A 19170-nucleotide genomic window follows, 5' to 3' on the forward strand; every position below is an offset into this window, starting at 1 on the left:
ATTTCCTCCATTCGGCCACTCCGTGAGACGATCGCGGGGATGCCCGCGGCGATCGAGTCCGCGGGTCCCGCGACCGGACTCACGGGGGTTCCGACCAGCGCGGGAGCGCGCCGCCGGCGGCGCGCTCCCGATGGCAGGGCGGCATCGAATATTGGACGTACATGTACGCCAATATGCCTGCCCGTGCCATTCTGTCGACGTACATCGTCGTGCGCTGGTCGGGAAGTGGTTAAGAGAGGTATGGACTCCAGAGGGAGAGATATAATTTTGACCCTGTACAAATCATTAGTAAGACCTCATCTGGAATATGCAGTTCAGTTTTGGGCACCAGTTCTCAAAAAGGATATCGGGGGAACTAGAGAAAGTCCAGAGATGGGCACCCAGACTGATAAGAGGCATGGGGGAGCTCAGCTATGAGAAAAGATTATAGGAACTGAATTTATTCTCTATTGAAGAGGAGATTAAGGGGGATATGATCAACATGTACAAATATATAAGGGGTCCATATCATGAACTTGGTGTTGATTTATTCACTTTAAGGTCATCACAGAGGACAAGGTGACACTCTTTACATCTAGAAGAAAAAAGATTTAATCTGCAAATATGGAAAGGTTTCTTCATAGGAAGAGCTGTGAAAATGTGGAATATACTCCCTCCAGAGTTGGTTCTGGCAAGCTCAGTAGATTGCTTTGAAAAAGGCCTGGATTATTTCCTAAATGTACACAACATAACTGGGTACTAACATTTATAGGTAAAGTTGATCCAGGGGAAATCTAAAGGAAGGAATTTGTCCCCCCTGCTGTAGCAAATTGGAGCATGCTTTTCTGGGGTTTTTTGCCTTCCTCTGGATCAACTGTGGTATAGGTTTGTGTATATGGGATTGCATTTAATTTTTATTTTTTTTCTTGGTTGAACTTGATAGACTTTTTTCAACCTGACTAACTATGTAACTGTATTGCCCTGGTTCCATGATCAACTTACACTCTCTGTTCCCCGATGACCAATACCATTAGATTGCACACTTTACCAAACAATACATGTCTAGATAAAATGTTGTCTGTTTAGGCAACAATGTATTCCAGTGTGTTAAAAGAGAAGCATGGCCAAATATTGTTGGCCATAATTCTCCTATGGGTCACAGGAGTGTAGTTCGTTATGCACTCCTGTGATCAGGTTTCAGTAGACAGCAGGCTCTGAAAATATCGGTCCAGGCTCTGAAAATATCCAGATCATATGGTGGGTATCTACCCAGAAGCTGGCACCTGACTCAGTCTCTTAGCAAGCTGCTGAGAGCCTGAGCCAGCCCCTCCTGGCCCCTGCACAGGCTAGCACGGCAGTGAGCGTGGAGGAGAGAGGAGCAAGCAGAGAGCCGCTGAATGATAGCCACGGCTCTCTGCTCAGAGTGAAGGGGGAGAACTTAGCGATCAGTGGTGTTTGATCACTCACTTCTCACTATAGAGTTGGTGGGGGACAGATTCAGCATCGGTGCATCCACTTAGGTGAGTATAAATGTTTGAATTTGAAAACCCTGACCTTCCCTTTTAAGTTATTTAGTTACTAAAAACTATTCAGCCTAAGGTAATACATTCATGTACCGACACATGTTTGCTTGTTTATGAAAAACACTGTGCTCTCTTGGCACAATAATGTTAATATATTTTTGCATGGTTAATTCTACATATCCGCGGTAGTTTTCAGTAACAGTCGGTGTCATTGTGGCCTTAATTTCAAAGCAAAAAACAAACCGATTCCCCACAATTATCTAGTGTGCTCGCTCACATTTTGGTTTAGACGTGAAAGTGTTCATGAAATGATCTGCTTTTTGAAAGTAACTAATTTGCAATAGATGCAAATGGTCATTTAAAATAGCTAAGTCTCCCTTTTCAGTATTTAAAAGGCATACATTAAGGCTAGGCTTACACTTGCTATTAAATTGCATTGCTGCTAAGAGATAACTGCTTGTTCTTGTTAAAGAAAGAAAGAGATAACTGCTTGTTGGCCGTATTCTCACTTCGAACATATTGAAACCAATGTGCTTCTAGATAGATGATGGGCAACAAGTAGCATAAAGATTTAATACACAAGGTAGCCTAGTTTAACAGATTACAAAACAACTTGGACTAAAACTGGAATATCAGATGTGACACTTTCTGAATTCACAGTGTTTTGTTTGGGTAGTCAATGAGCTTAAGATAATGTGGGACATAATTGCAGAATTGGAAAAATTATTTTTATGACACTGTACCTTGTCACTTACAGTACATTAGCAACCTCCACAATAGGGTTTCCATGTTTAATCCAAATGTTGCCAAGAACAGAAAACAAGAAGGGAAAAAAAGTTGTTACTAATGCAGTGTGGTGGTGTCAGCTGGACATCTATAACGGATAGTTATGTCTTTTTTCAAATTGTTTCCATGTCAACACTATATGCACACTTAATTTATTATTTCATAGTAAAGCATCTTTTGATTGTTATGGAACTCACAAAATAATTGGGGTGATACTTACAGGCTGCCTGCAGTGGGGTGGACACCAAACCAGTCACCCTGCACAAGAAGAGAGCAGCAGGGACCAGCCTTTATTACAAAAAACTCCAGCACAGTGGCAAAGTGCAGGAGTTGTCTCATGCTGGCTTACTGCACAGATCTGGAAGTAAAGGACAGTGGTGTTCAAGTATGAAAACACATGGCTCTTATATTTAGACAATATTTGTTATAACAGCAGAGGGTTGGAAGAAGAAGCAAGAAGAAATGATTAACAGAGAAACCTCACTTTATTGGCTAGAGGCACTGTAACAGTCTCACCAAGGCAAAGCACATGTATTAAAAGTGTATAAAGAACTGTTTTCATAGTACAATCAGAACTCTAGCAAACAGCACAATGCACAATTTTAATATAATATACACAGTGTGTATGTGTGTGTGTGTGTATGTATGTATATATATATATATATATATATATATATATATATATATATATATGTGTGTTCAAAGTTAAATCTTTACCCAAACTACAGTTTGGTTTGGGCCTATTTGGCTAAATGTGGCTTCTGTGTCAGTCTGACTGGACTGTGAAATGTTCAGCCTGGACACAGCGAGCACTGTCTCTGGTGGCAGGCGGGGAACTATGGTCTGGTTAGGTGCTTGAATTATTCCCTCTCGGAGTCAGGTCATTGGGAGTGGCCCTCTCGCTGTGCCCTCTGGGAGAGGGTATTTATGACATGGACATCACGTGGTTCTGTTCCGTTCCAGTATGCTGTGCTGAGTATATGGTCCTGGTCCTCCTGACAAGCCCCCGGGAAGGCTATGGCCTGGGGTGCGGTTCCACCTGACTTTGATGCCCTGGGGCTGGCTAGCCCAAGGCAAAGGAACTAAGGAAGGATTCCGAGGTGGATGGGTGCTGTCTCCGGTCCGGGAGAGACCCGGTGTACTCTTTAGTGAGGACTCTTTCGAAGAACATCATGCAAGGTTGGTTTTCTTAACAAGAGCCTGGAAGGCCTGAAGTAACCAAGAGAATCTGGTCTTGGGGATATCGCCAAGTGGGCTGAAAGATCCAGGTATCCTACAAGTGTTCTACCGCTTAGTTTCCCCATGTGTTCTGCAACAACAACGGTGATAAAAACTTTGTTCCTGAGTAAGCACCTTATTGGCTGCTAGGCCTTGTGAGAGAGGGACTGTCCAACCTGAGTGCTCATCCAGCTGCGAATGGCTATTCTCTGGATGCAGTCAAAGTAAGCAAGTTCCTCAACGTTTATAGACTTTGACATTGAGAGTACCTGAACTTTCCTTTCCAACCCTCTGATCCCAAGTTAAAAGACTGTTCAATGGTTGATGTTACTGGGCCATCTACCACGGGACATCCCCTAGACGTGTCACAAGGAGAATGAAAGGTAATGGTAAGCCCAAAAATAACCAGCAGCTCCTTCGGGGGTTATTGCTACATGTGGGGGCTCGTAGTCCGGGATTTTACCGTTACCTCGCAAAGGAACTGTACACGTGGTAAAGCAAGGACAGAGGGTGTGTTTTGTAACTGCGCCATCTGCGCAATCTTTACTTTGAGCCCTTGCCAAAAAGCCAGCGAAGTTGCGTAACCTGAGCATCCCAGTGGGAGGAATCTGAGTTGTTCTTTCCTGCATGAGGCACCGTGTTAGAATGTGTTGCAGAAGGAGGAAAGACAAGTCCATGTTTTTTCTCGGAGTTTGGAGAAAAAGTTTTTGAGGATGTACCATGCTCCGGGTGTGCAACCTGTGTCAGGACCCAAGACATCGAAGGCCTGGGTATGTTGTGCGGGAAGTGTGACGGCCTGGTCGCTAACCCTCGGCCTTTCTGCAGACGCAAGAAGTGTGGAGACTACACTTTCAAAGTGCAGCAGTCAGTCACACTACCAAAGTCCTACCGCGTGGACTGGACCATGGGCGTGACAACCGAGGAGTCGGCCATCTTCGCCCCTTCGGTAAAGCCTTCCACCGCAGTGACACCTGTTGTTGCTGACATCCCCGAGGGAGATGCCGCTACGTCTGTTACTGAGTCCGCTAAGGAAACCACTCTGGAGCAGATGGACACTGCTTCTACCACTGCTACGGAAATCACTATGCCTCCTTTGGAGAAAGTGAGGCACACAAAGTCTTCCTGGAGTCAACATAAGGTTCTGCCAAGAAGGTTGCTTCGGAAAAGAGTCTGACCATGAGTTCACTTTTAGTTAACTACTTACCGGCAGAGGAATACAGAGATTCAGAGTTAGAGTCTTTGTTAGATGTTGAAGATGATGACATTTTGGGGACATTGTCAGAGGAGTTGTTGTGGACTGGAAGGGATGATGTAGCCGCCACTTGTATGGATGTTTCGGACTGGCTAACTCTAACCTCAGGGGATGGAACGCCGATTGCGGAAAACCCCATCACGGTAAATGTGTCTCTCCCTAAACCCGGGAATTTGCCCACACTTGAAAGGGACTCTGCCACGTTGGTGCAACGGTCCCCAAACTCCTGCATACCACCCGGAGAAGGAAATGCACGTGCATTACCGAGACTTGCAAGGTCACAGAGACTTCTTCATAAGAGAGTGGCTAATGAGTACGGGTTGGAATTCCCCTATGTTCCAAGAGATATTATGACTGTTATTGAAAAGAACTGTGAGGCCTGGTATGAGGACGATGTTTGGAGCTATTTAAAAGTACCAAAGCCACTCCAGAAAAAGGCCTTTTCACCGGAGCTTTATGAACGGTTTGTCAGATGCTTACGGCATTGGAGTTACGGTGGGCACATCTATGAGGACAAAGTTGTGATCTGCAGACCAGATAAAGACAGTGCTATGTACTTTATTACTACTGTGGATGCGCAGGGCAGAGACTTAACTTTGCCTGATCCCCCTTTCTACTGGTGAACTGTTCCTGAGCCAAGACTTTAAACTTTGCAGGGAGAGCTTCTCTGGGTCTTCACTTCCTTTGCATTTTCTCTTCAAGTTACTGAACTTTGGGGTAATTAGTCAGAGTCAGTCACACAGAGAATGGAACATCCACTGTGTCAAGAACACTTAAACTGTTTTTAGGTTAAAGACTGCACTTCAGGGATGCATGCCACTAGGTGGCATGAGTTGGCACAATTAGTACAGTTTTACAGAAGAAAAAAAAAAACAATGGTTTTAGAAATTTAAGAAGTTTTAAGGGTTAGAAAAGAGGAATCTATGGAGGTTGGTGGAATTCTGCTTTCTAACAGTTAGGTGTAAATTGCTGTACATATGTTATTTTTTCTTTTTCAGGATTCACTGGAGAACTTCTATCAAACCGCCGGAGAATGGGGTGGGTTAGATAGACAGGCTTGGGTGGTAATTGTAATGTAAAATAATTCTGTGTTGCTGCAATGTGAAAGTTTTACTGCTGTTCTCCTTCCCTTTTTTTCCCTTCCCCACCCCAACTTGGGTACTCGGGTAATGTTTTTTTTAATAGGATTAGTTGTTAGCTCTGGGTTTCTTTCTCCTGTCTTTCCCAGAGGATGGGGACATCGTCTAAATAAGCTGGGGGAGTGTGTAGTGGCAGGCTCCTGAAGAGCACGCTCTATTTTTCAAAAGTTAAAGCTTTACCCAAACTACAATTTGGCTTCTGTGTCAGTCTGACTGGACTGTGAGATGTTCAGCCTGGCCACAGGGAGCACTGTCTCTGGTGGCAGGTGTGGAATTATGGTCTGGTTAGGTGCTTGAATTATTCCCTTTCTGAGTCAGGTCAGTGGGAGTGGCCCTCCCGCTGTGCCCTCTGGGAGAGGGTATTTAAGACACGGACGTCACATGGTTCTGGTTTTCGGTCCAGTATGCTGTGCTGAGTATATGGCCCTGGTCCTCCTGGGGCTATCGAAGGCTATGGCCTGGGGTGCGGTTCCACCTGACTTTTATGCCTCTGGGCTGTCTAGCCCAAGGCAAAGGAACTAAGGAAGGATTCCAAGGTGGATGGGTGCTGTCTGCGGTCCGGAAAAGACCCAGTGTACTTCGAGCATTCCAGGGGAGGACTCTTTAAAAGAACATCACGTGTGGTTGGTTTTCTTAACAAGAGCCTGGAAGGGCTAAAGTAACCGAGAGAATCTGGTCTTGGGGATATCGCCAAGTGGGCTGAAAGATCCAGGTATCCTACAAGTGTTCTACCGCTTAGTTTCCCTACGTGTTCTGCAACAATGTCGGTGATAAAGACTTTGTTCCTGAGTAAGCACCTTGTTGGCTGCTAGGCCTTGTGAGAGAGGGACTGTCCAACCTGAGTGCTTATCCAGCTGCGAATGGCTATTCTCTGGATGCAGTCAAAGTAAGCAAGTTCCTTAACGGTTATAGACTTTGACATTGAGAGTACCTGAACTTTCCTTTCCAACCCTCTGATCCCAAGTTAAAAGACTGTTCAATGGTTGACGTTTGCAAATAAAATCCATTCAACTGGATCTATTGTCAGTAGTAGAAATATAGAGAAGGGTCCTTAGTGTAGAACCTATTCATACATATGCTTCCCCTCAGCAATTTAGTTTCCAATACAGGGGAATAACTATGCTCAGGGGAATGGTAGGAGGGGTAAAAACAAACAAGGAAGAGGGAGAGGAGGGAACTGCCCATCATGGCCATTGTTGGATAATCACTACCCTCCCTCTCCTCATTATTCAAATCAATATAATGATTGGAGGGCGAATAATCAGTATGGGGAAGGAGGAAGTCAGCAGAGAGGAGGGAGACCTTACTTTCCCCCTGAAAGACCAATACCCACCTATACAAATTTGCACCATTAGCTAATCAGGCACCCTATGGAGGAGGGGATTTTCACAGTAGGCAGGAGCAACTTCCTCCAGCAGACAACCTCCACCTCACACTCCACCCAGGTCCTCTCAGAAAACGAAAAGAAAGAGAGGAAAACGAGGGGGTAGGCGACTACAAAAGGCCCAAACCACAATGGGTATGGGTATTTACAACTTGAGTGGTATAGCATTAAACAAGGATGAAGTTAAAGTATTTGATAGATGCCTGAAATTTTCACCCGTAAAAAATTTAAACAAATTCCAGACATATGTGAGCCTTCAGAAATATGTTAGGACCTTAAACATGAAAAAATATTTCTTGTCCAATTCACGTGTAGGCCCCACAGGGGGTGGGGGTGATCATTCTAATTTACGTAAAATAAAGTCTATTTTCAACCCCCCCCAATGTGGAGAATAAATATATGGAAGTAGTTAAAAATATGGTCTCAAAAGATCCGGAAGAATTAAGGGTTAAGAAAATGATGGATCCCCAATATATTAAGCGAGATATGAAGTCTTTGGAAGCACGCAAAGAGATTGTCATAAGGGGCGCAGATAAAGGGGGTGCTTTGGTCATTTTAAGCAAGGAGTATTAGCAAAGGGATGTCCCGACTATTAAACGCTAAGGAAACGTACAGCAGCTGTAAAGCGTTCTCAAACGTGTTGGAGAGAGGAGGCAGCAGGGAAGCCTGTATTCACCGCGGGACACACAAGGCTGATGATGTCAGTGGAGAGAAGAGGGAGGTCACACTTTTCAGAGCACAAGCAGCTCCTTCGCCAGACCTTACGCCCATACTCCTCAACTGGCTTATGAATGGTGAGGGGGAGGAGTAAGGGGAGGAGTATGGGCAGATGTTGAATGCACAATGATAAGGGAAGTGACAGATGCAAAGGCAGCCGGGTGTTTGTACACATGCAAATAAGGTCGTAAGTCTAATGTTAAAATAACAGTCAATAAATATGCAGACATGTTACAAGGGCGGCCGGGCAGCTATACACCTGTGTTACAGGGTTGGCCAGGCATCTTTACACATGCAAATGAAGTAATAAATCTGTTGAAAGGGGATTTAAAAAAAAAAGGGAATAAGCGATAGTATATAGTGGATGTTGTGTGAATTGTACTGATTATGTCTGTAACAATGATAAAACAAGGCTGAATATTACTTGACTTTGAATAAGTGTATAGGTGTGTTACAAGGGCGGCCGGGTGTCTATACACTAAAAACAGGTAGAGGAAAATAGTGGATGATTATACAAGTTGGACGAATTGTGCAGATTATGCCTGTAGCAATAATCTCATGGTGAGAGGTATTACTCAACTGGGAATTAGTATAAAGAAGTGCTACAGGGGCGGCTGAGCGTCTATAAAATACAAAAGGGTAATAGGAGGTGGTGGATGCTTATTCAAATAGTACAGATTATGCCTGTAGCAATACTCTGACGATAATAGATAATAATAGACTGTAAATAAGTATGCGGGTGTGTTACAGGGGCGGCCGGGCATTTACATACCCACAAATAAGGTCACAAATCTACTATAAAGAATTTACTTATAGGAATAAGTAATACGATGTAATGGATGCTCTACAAATAGTACAGATTGTGCCTATAGTTGTTGATAATAGATCATATTTGACTGTGACAGATGGCAGATATGTACATGTTTAAACAGGCAAACACCATGACTTATGGATATCATAATAAGAGGGAATGAATGATAAATGAACAACTAAATGTAGTAGCTCATATAACTTACTGTAGTAGATCATATAACTTACACAAGATAAAATTAGGAGGTTAGAGGTGGATAGTATACTAGTAGTGGATAACAAATAGACACCATAATATCACAGTCTGTATGTTAAATGTAGTATTATCTAGAGTAAGGTGCTAATTTCCAATTCTTCATTAATACCTCCAGGCAAAAGTACATCAAGAGCGTATATTTAATAAGTCTCCCGTTGGCAGAGACGTTTAAATCTCTCTGATGTGGGAAGAGTGGCTGGTATGGATACGATAGTGGGATGAAACATGATGGGGGGCATGGCCCGAGAAGCGGCATTGACTGAGGCTTTCACATGCATACATCCATATCAGGATCAGCTATGGCGAGCGGTGGTTTCAAGCTAAAGTATGGTCCATGGTTTTCTTTTGAGAAGCAAAGCATGGTGCATTGCCACTGATGGATATTCATTATCATTAAGATTGATTTAGTCTAGACATTTATTGTTTATTAAATTTGATGGAGCAACATGTTCATTGCGGTTTAGTGCTATACAACTTGATCTTGACCTAGAATCATGGATATGTTTTGAGTTAGGATCTACTTTGAATAAGAGCAGTTAGAAGTACACATGCTGTTGATAGGTTATTCCATGGCACTGCAAAATTTCATTTGTGATAAATTACTTAATGAAATGTGTAATCGGAATGTAAAGGGGTTCATTGTTTTAAGCTGTCATGTTATTTCTAGAAAACATTGGAAGGTTGACAATACGAGGAGAAAAACAAGATAGCAAAACAGAGGAAGACATCAGAGAAACTCGCATCATTCAAGAGGACAAGAATATAGAGATAACTGCAGCAACCACTACCACCTCCACAATACCTGCTACAACAACCACCAGAACTGAAAGTACCACAACAGCTAAAACTACCACTACTGAATATGTACCAGCAACACTTTCATCCACAGATCTTGGACCTGAAGCAGGCAACAATAATAAAGGTTGGTATTTTTGCAAACATGTGATATAGGAAAACTGCACCTTACTTTAACCAACCACCACAATTATAATAAAGAGAATAAGAAGTTATGGCAAATAATGGGCACTTTTATTGGATTAACATAATTAACAACATAACATCAATACAATTGCTCAGTTATTAGAACTGGAGCAAAATAATACTACTTATATCAGACTATAAATACCCCCCAGATATCCAGGGTGACCCATCCTCATAAAAGTGCACACAACTTAGGTGGGAGGGCGGGTGTTCTTCAGCTGGATGGGTCAAAGAGGAAGTCATGGCCTCTGCAGCCCATTATATGCATATCCCTGGAATTCCAGAAATTTCTGGGTGTTCCCATTAGATCTCAATGAAACAGCTCATTAGCATGTAAAGTGACAGTACTCCCTATACCACTACCTATACTTATAATAGTAGCAATCATTAATATTACAAAACAGGGCTGGGGAGGCCACAATCTCAAGAAAGGGGTCCCCAATTAGTGCCCCATTTTATCATAAGATTGTGGGCCACATCCACCCCACAGATACCTTAACCAACCACCATAATTATAATAAAGAGAACAAGAAGTTATGGCAAATAATGGCCGCTGCACCTTTATTGGATTAAAGCTTTATCAAAAATTTACAAGATTCAAACTTTATTATTACATAACCATATTCAACATAACATCAATACAATCACTCAGTTATTAGAAGTCCAGCAAAATAATACAATTTATATCAGAATATAAACGTCCCCACCAGCCAAGCTTGAGACCTCAAGCATGGCCCACCCCCAAAGCCGTGGCCATCTCTGTACCACACTGTAGGCCCAGATTAAATATATCCAGCCCCACATCTGAGTTGTGGACCCCATCCTGCCTATAAAAACCCAGGATGTCACCTTCAAGGTCGACATGTCTATATGACAACCCCTCAATCAAAGGCATATACTTAGCCATCGCTCTGTTTATTCTCTTCCTCATTTTCTCCATCACCTTCCCTTGTGGGGATGAGAACCAAGCGAGACGAGGAACAATTTCAGAAAATACAATCACCGTATCTGGTGATGTTAACTTAAATTGGTGCAAATCTTGCTTAATCCTAAACAGCAAATCTAATGTCTTGATATTACCTAGGTCATTGCCCCCTAAATTAATAACTAAAATAGATGGTGGAGGCCAAACCTGGTACAACCTAGAAAGGTGGAAATACAGTTGAAACCACTGAAGGCCTCTTATATCTTTCCAATATAACGTAAAGAATTCCGGCAACAATGACAGGTTGACCAAATAGCTGCACTGCACTGCACTATGTATGAATGCCCCAGTATCCATACACACTTACTCAAACCTGGAAAAATTAAAGAAAAAATTAAAGAAAAAGGTCAGGTCTTACATATACTTTAAAACAGTCTGACCTCCACCTTCCCAATTCCTTAATGGCGGGCACCGCTAAACCCATTCTGGCAGCCGCTGACGCCACACCTATTCTTAAAGAGTGAGAGGAGAACTGGTAATTACTTAATCCCAGGTGTCCCAAACATTTGTGCAACACAAAATTTAACTGGTACTTAGTGAGTCACAACTCATATATTTGTATGTATGAAAAAATACCCTCCCACTTGAGGTCTAAGCAACACGATGCTCTCTGTAATGCTGTGTGCGAGGTCCGCAATGACTTATATAGGCATGGGGTGTGGTCACCGAGTGATGTCACACGTCCCCTTATGACGTCAAATCCTGGGGCATGCTGGCATACTTTGAAAACCTGTCTAGTGTTTTTTATTGACACTTTTTTCCCTCAGGTGAATGGGTAGGGGTACGATGTAGCCCATACTCATTCACATAGGGTGGGGGGCCAGGATCTGAGGGACCCCTTATTAAAGGGGGCTCCCGGATTCCGATAAGCCCTCCGCCTGCAGACCCCAAAAACCAACGGCCAGGGTTGTCGGGAAGAGGCCTTTGTCCTCATCAAAATGGGGATAAGGTGCTTTGTGGTGGGGGGGCTGCAGGGCGCCCCCCTTCCCCAAAGCACCCAACCCCCATGTTGAGGGCATGCGGCCTGGTACGGTTCAGGATGTGGGGGCGATGGCTCATCCCCACCCCCTTTGATGACTGGCTGGGCTAAGTGCTCGGATAGGGGTCTGGTATGGATTTTGGGGGGACCCCCACACATTTTTTTCAGCGTAGGGGGTTCCCCTTAAAACCCATACCAGACCTAAGGGCCTGGTATGCTCTTGGAGAGGAAGCCATGTCGTTTTTTTTATTTAAAATTTGTCGTGGAATTCCCCCTCATGATTCATACCAAACACAGTGCCTGGTATTGGCGGGGATCCAAGTCGGATCCTGCCTGGTTATGTGAATGGTGAGGTACACATGACAGGCTAGAACCAGGCCTGGTTGGATGTTTGGTTATGGCCCTCCCGAAGCCAATCAGTGGGAGTGCCATGCCCGCTGAGGAGTCTGGGAACAGGTGTGGGTCATGTGTTCTAGGTTCCAGAGTTGTTTGTGAGACCCGTGTGGTCTGTTCTGGTTCCAGGACCGGGGTAGCCCCGTGAGGGGTCCCGGTCACGGATTGTTTGTCATCCAGCAGCATGTTCCTGTCAGTGGCCCCTAACTGGTCTGGGGTAGGGATCCGTCTGTTCCCGAGTCTCAGAACCTGCTGGTCCGAGGTGCTGTAACTGAGGGAGGATTCAAAGTGTCCGGGTGTGCTCTCGGCTTCGAGGGACACCACAGCTCATGGAAGTAACCGGGGGAGGACTCTTTGGAGGAGGGCCAGCAAGTGGCATCCTGAGAAGTGCCTGGTTACTGAGTTGGGAAGGACATTAATGAGTTCACACTTTTCCAGTACCACGGGAAGCGTTCCAGGTACAGTTGGAAAAAGGTTCCTGTTCATCTCCAGATGATTGTTCAAGCTTGAGTCAACGTGCTGACTGCCATGATCTCTGGCTAGAAGTCTGTTCAGCCTTGAAGTACCCAGCTGCGAGTGGCTACTCTCTGGGTGGAAGTAGAGACTTTGTTAAATCTGCAGTTCAAGGTACCTGTGTTCTTCACCCATGCCCTCTGTTCCCTAATGCCCCGTACACACGAGAGGACTTATGTCCGACAGACTTCCAAAGGAGTTCCGCCGGAGTTCCGCCAGAGTTCTGACAGACTTTTCGGCCGAACGGACTTGGCCACACACGATCACACTAAACTCCGACGGATTCGAACGTGATGACGTACGACCCGACTCGAATAAGGAAGTTCATAGCCAGTAGCCAATAGCTGCCCTAGCGTCGGTTTTAGTCCGTCGGAGTAGCATACACACGAGCAGAGTTTTCGAAGGGGACCGGGTCCGGCGGAGTTCCTTCGGGAAAATTTGAAGCATGCTTCATTTCTAAAGTCCGTCAGACTTTGGCGAATCAAAAGTCCGTTGCAGCCCACACACGATCGGATAGTCTGACGGACTCGGTCCTTCGGACTTTGGATGTTGAAAAGTCCGCTCGTGTGTACGGGGCATAAGAGACTGTGTTTTGTGAAAGTTCTACTGCAAAATTAAACTTTTTTAAAGGACCTTATCTGTGTCAGTGTACAAGTCGTTGGGTATCAACCCTGGGAACCCCTAGACACGGAAGAGCAGGGCAGGAGAAGGTAACCGGTAAGCCCATTCAGTCAAGGCCGCCCTGCAACGGGTTATGGCCGCTACATATGAATCAAGAATTCTCACCCATACAGCAAGATCCTCTTTTAACAACCTAGCATTATATAAGCAAAAGGTGACTTGAGCCCTGAAATTGAAAAATACAGTCTACGATAAAGGACACGCCATACTGATATAATCCTGCAAGAAAAAAAGTTCAAGGCCCCCAGAAGGGATTGCATTTTCTTCAAGATGACCTTATGCGACAAAGAAAGTTGGCAATCAGAGACTTGAGTTTCAGAATTTTTGCCGTGGGCAACCTAAACTCCATGCGTTGTGTGTCAATTAATATGTCTAAAAATTCCTCCAAAGCGGTGGTAGCCAACAATGTTTTGTCCTCCGCCAAAGGCATTTCAAAAGTGCTGGAGATGTTTGCGAAAAGTATGCAGCAATTGGCTACAAGCTGCTGAATCACATGGCCCGATGAATGGGAAATCATATAGCTAATGGACTACTCTATCCATTCCTGATTCGCCACAAAGCACCCATTGCAAAAACGTAGAAAAGGACTCAAAATAAGCGCAAGACACCGAACAACCCATTGGGAGACTTAGCAAAAAAAAAAAAACACCCATCAAAGTAAAAACCGGAAGAGTTAAAAGCCAAGGGTGAGATTGGCAATAGCCGAGAAGCCGATTTTGATATCGGATTTTACCACCCGCGTCCTCAAAAGTTGAAACTAAGCACAAAGCATCATCCAGCTCATCATTCAGGGAATCACCCTTAGAGAATGACAGCTGATGGATTATGCAAAATTAATTTGGCTCCCGCTTCTGAACAACTCCCAAAGGGGAGATGGGAAAATTATGAAAAGGAGGCCACTGGAAAGGATCTTTCACCTGCCCCTCTGCTATTTCTTTGTTCATTTTTTGTCTTAGGCCGCGTACACACGGGCGGACTGTTCGCCCAACCTTGTCCGCTGAACAGTGTTTGGGCGGACAGTCCGCTCGTGTGTGGGCTTTCAGCGGACAGTTTCAGCGGACAGTTTGACGGACAAAGTCTTTCGGAAATTCCGAAAAACTGTCCGCTGAAACTGTGTTTGAGCGAACAGTCCGCCCGTGTGTAGGCTACTTTCGAAATGAGCAAACTGTTCCCGCTCGGAGGAAAGTCTGCTCATTTCGAGCGCGTGTGAAGGTAGGCGGGGCCCGCGACGGAGACGTCGCGGGCTCCGCCGCCTGGAATGGGCTTAAAGGGGAACCCCAACGCCGAAAAAAATCGGCGTGGGGGTTCCCCCAAAGTCCACAACAGACCCTTGTCCGAGCACGCTACCCGGCCGGCCAGGAAAGGGGGGCGAGCGAGCGCGCCCCCCCCTCCTGAGCCGTACCAGGCCGCGTGCCCTCAACATGGGGGGTGCCTTGGGGAAGGGGGGGCCGCGCGGCCCCCCCACCCCAAAGCACCTTGTCCCCATGTTGATGAGGACAAGGGCCTCTTCCCGACAACCCTGGCCGTTGGTTGTCGGGGTCTGCGGGCGGGGGGCTTATCGGAATCCGGGAGCCCCCTTTAAGAAGGGGGCCCCCGGATACTGGCCCCCCACCCTATGTGAATGAGTATGGGGTACAATGTACCCCTACCCATTCACCTGTGAAATAAAGTACAAAAAAAAACACAACACAGAGAAAAAATATTTTATTTCACAGCTCCGGGGGACTTCCGTCTTCGGGGGTCTTCTCGCCGGACTCCTCCGCTATCTTCGTGTAGCTCTTTTACTAGCGGAGGAGCCCGGCTTTCTTCCTCCCCGCCGCCGGCCTCTTCTCCCGACTTCGGGGGTCTTGTCCCCCTCTTCGGTTCTTCTGCCGGGCCACCGCGCCTTCTTGTAGCTCTTTTGCAGGCGGTGGCCCGGTCTTCTGTCGCCGCTGCCTTCCGTTCTTCTGTCGCCGCCTTCGGTTCTTCTGCCGGGCCACCGTGCCTTCTTGTAGCTCTTTTACAGGCGGTGGCCCGGTCTTCTGTCGCCGCTGTCGCTGTCGCCGTCGCCGCCTTTCGTTCTTCTTCTTCTTCTTGTTCTTCTTCTTCTTCCCCAGGAGATGTTGACACGTCGCTCTCTCCGGCCGGAATGCCAGAGCCGCGCTGAGCGGTCACTTATATAGTGACAATGGGGCGGTGTCACATGGTATATGTCACATGGGTTGGTCACATGGGTTGATGTCACATGGGGACTATGACATCGTAAGGGGGCGGGGTCACCATGTGACCAACCCATGTGACATATACCATGTGACACCGCCCCATTGTCACTATATAAGTGACCGCACAGCGCGGCTCTGGCATTCCGGCCGGAGAGAGCGACGTGTCAACATCTCCTGGGGAAGAAGAAGAAGAACAAGATGAAGAAGAAGAACGGAAGGCGGCGACGGCGACAGCGACAGCGGCGACAGAAGACCGGGCCACCGCCTGTAAAAGAGCTACAAGAAGGCGCGGTGGCCCGGCAGAAGAACCGAAGGCGGCGACAGAAGAACGGAAGGCAGCGGCGACAGAAGACCGGGCCACCGCCTGCAAAAGAGCTACAAGAAGGCGCGGTGGCCCGGCAGAAGAACCGAAGAGGGGGACAAGACCCCCGAAGTCGGGAGAAGAGGCCGGCGGCGGGGAGGAAGAAAGCCGGGCTCCTCCGCTAGTAAAAGAGCTACACGAAGATAGCGGAGGAGTCCGGCGAGAAGACCCCCGGAGCTGTGCAATAAAATATTTTTTCTCTGTGTTGTGTTTTTTTTTGTACTTTATTTCACAGGTGAATGGGTAGGGGTACATTGTACCCCATACTCATTCACATAGGGTGGGGGGCCGGTATCCGGGGGCCCCCTTCTTAAAGGGGGCTCCCGGATTCCGATAAGCCCCCCGCCCGCAGACCCCGACAACCAACGGCCAGGGTTGTCGGGAAGAGGCCCTTGTCCTCATCAATATGGGGACAAGGTGCTTTGGGGTGGGGGGGCCGCGTGCCCCCCCCTTCCCCAAGGCACCCCCCCATGTTGAGGGCACGCGGCCTGGTACGGCTCAGGAGGGGGGGCGCGCTCGCTCGCCCCCCTTTCCTGGCCGGCCGGGTAGCGTGCTCGGACAAGGGTCTGTTGTGGACTTTTTTTCGGCGTTGGGGTTCCCCTTTAAGTCCATTCCAGGCGGCGGAGCCCGTGACGTCTCCTTCGCGTGCCCCGCCTACCTGTACACGCGCTCGAAATGGGCGGATTTGCCTCCGCTTTACGTGGGCGAGTCCGTTCATTTCAAAAGTTGAGCGAACTGTTTGGCAAACAGTTCGCTGAAACAGTCCGCTCAAAAAGTGCCGTGTGTGGCCATGTCCGTCCATGCTAATTTTGAGCGGACTGTTTGCCGAAACTGTTTGACAAACAAAGTTGGGCGAACAGTCCGCCCGTGTGTACGCGGCCTTACTCCTGGTGGAAAAAGCTGCACTGATTTCAAGTTATTAACAATCGTGCATCCCTCCCCTGAAAAAGAAGGTAAAGGAAAACCATTAGCAAAACCCTCAATGTGAAATTGAGCCTTCTCCCTGTCTGGGTACCTCTCTTTGCATTTGACTGGTCCCTGATCTGGCATATTTCTGAAAGCATTTATAGAGCACATTTATACTTATACTTACACGAAGCACCCCAACGACATTGGCTTTCATTGAAAGCAAAGCAGTAGCCCCATCTGTAAGCCAAGCTCAAGGGTTTAGCTGCAGGCTGCTTAAACACGCCTTGTTTAGGAGGCAGGATCAAATTTAGGCATATTCCCACATCCTTCATTCCCCATTTAAGAGTGGGGTGAATGGAAAGTTTCTGCCAAGAAGATTTATCATACGAATACCACGCTAAGCTACCAAAATGACTCTATGCCTCCAGCACATGCTCAAAATGCTGGAACAACACACCACACAAATCCGGGCGTCTCTCAGCCTAGAGAAAACTAGAGAAAACGCAATAACCCTGCAGCCCCTAACCCTAATTATGAAATGATCTGGGTACAGGCCTTCGCGTATCATCCTCCAATTTTTCATCCCCTTTTTATTCACCTTGCCCACAAATTCTTTATGAGAGGGCAGGAGGGACAACACATCCACAAACTCCCCTTTCCATATTTTTTCCTTTACTAATAAGGGTAAATGATATCCCAAAGGTGAGACCTCGCAGGGCATGGTTTCCTTTAAGCAAGCCTCAGGTGCCAGACATGCTAGGCATGTGTATGGGCAATACATGACTTACATTATCTAAACTCCTAACCTCCGTGGGAATGACAACAGGAGAATGGTAGGGAATGGATAATACCTCTGGAGAAGCAAAAGAAGGATTAACATGTTCAGTAACATTTGCAAAGACAGGAGTAACAACATTTGCAGAAGTCTGCACTAAAGGAGAAAGATTTTTAACTAGAGCAGAGAGAGAACCCACTAATTCAAATAATGCAGAGTAATGCAGCAACTCACCAGGCACTGAGGGGTTCACTGGTACATTCTGACTTGCTTCCTCCCATGCCTCTACAGGCTGAAGCTCTTGCTACATATGCCTGGAGCCATTCTCACCACTTCTCTCCTCACTATTCCAGTCTGTCAGGAGAGCGGGTCTGTCAGTGTTTACACAAGTAGGTGGTGAAGGCTGCCGACCTCTCAGTTCACTTGCTGTTGGGTGCCTAGTTCCATCTATTCTACCCCCTCTCCTGGCAGGGGACAGAGAATTTGTCTTTTTCTTCTTGTTGGCATGGCAACTCCACCCAGCCACTCCCCCGGCTTCCTCAGCTCCTCTGCTTGGCGGTGCACGGTCCTCTCTTCCCACCTTAGAAACCTGCACTTGTCGCTCCGGCGGTATACTGCGCCTTAGTGTTCTTCGCCCGCCGTACTCTTCCTCTTGACCAAGCTGCCTCCCCTCTTCCTCCTTGCCCATCTCCGGACTCTTGTCTCCTCCCTTGGGCATGCTTGTCTCTTCCCCGGACACTAGTGCCAGGCACCTGCGCAGCCACTCCTCGCCCCCCTCGTCACCCTTCTTCTCCAAGACCCGGCGGACCAGGGACTCTACACAGAGAACTCACCGGGTCAAATAGTTCTTCAGCTGGACGGCTCAAAGAGGAAGTCCCAGCCTCTGCAGTCCCTTATATGCATATCCCTGGAATTCCAGAAATTTCCAGGTGTTCCCATTGGTTCCCAATGGAACAGCTCATTAGCATTTAAAGCAACAGTACCCCCCCATACCACGGCCTATACTTATAATAGTAGCTAGGGCAGCCATCGGAAATTTTGGGGCCCCTTATACAGCTGTAGGCCTGGGCCCCCCAGGGCCCAACCCCCAACATTCTCCAGGGTCCACCCACTGGTTCTCCCACTGGGTCCTTCGGTGCACCCACTTTTATTTTAACACTCTTACACCTTTGGAGACTGGAGGGATGGATGGTGCTAGGCGTGGATGGTGATGAATTGTGGAGAATGGAGGGGTGGAGTAGATGCTGGGTGGGGATGAAGATGACTGGGTTGCATAGTGAAAATGGATGAGGATGACTCTGGGTGGGGATGAGTTACATTTTGGAGAG

General features: G+C 46.8%; 1 protein-coding gene across 1 annotated transcript in view; it reads left to right on the forward strand.

The window, feature by feature from the left end:
- Positions 1-19170, forward strand: part of OLFML2A (olfactomedin like 2A) — a 374838-nt gene that overhangs the window by 323433 nt on the left and 32235 nt on the right. Inside the window, exon 6 of the mRNA XM_077478845.1 lies at positions 9732-9986. Within this exon, the coding sequence (XP_077334971.1) occupies positions 9732-9986 (255 nt within the window). The remainder of the gene's footprint in view (positions 1-9731; positions 9987-19170) is intronic.

Source organism: Lithobates pipiens, unplaced genomic scaffold, assembly GCF_037356315.1.
Source record: "Lithobates pipiens isolate NorthernLeopardFrog02 unplaced genomic scaffold, aLitPip1_a1.2 Scaffold_1, whole genome shotgun sequence".
NCBI classification, from domain to species: Eukaryota; Metazoa; Chordata; class Amphibia; order Anura; family Ranidae; genus Lithobates; species Lithobates pipiens.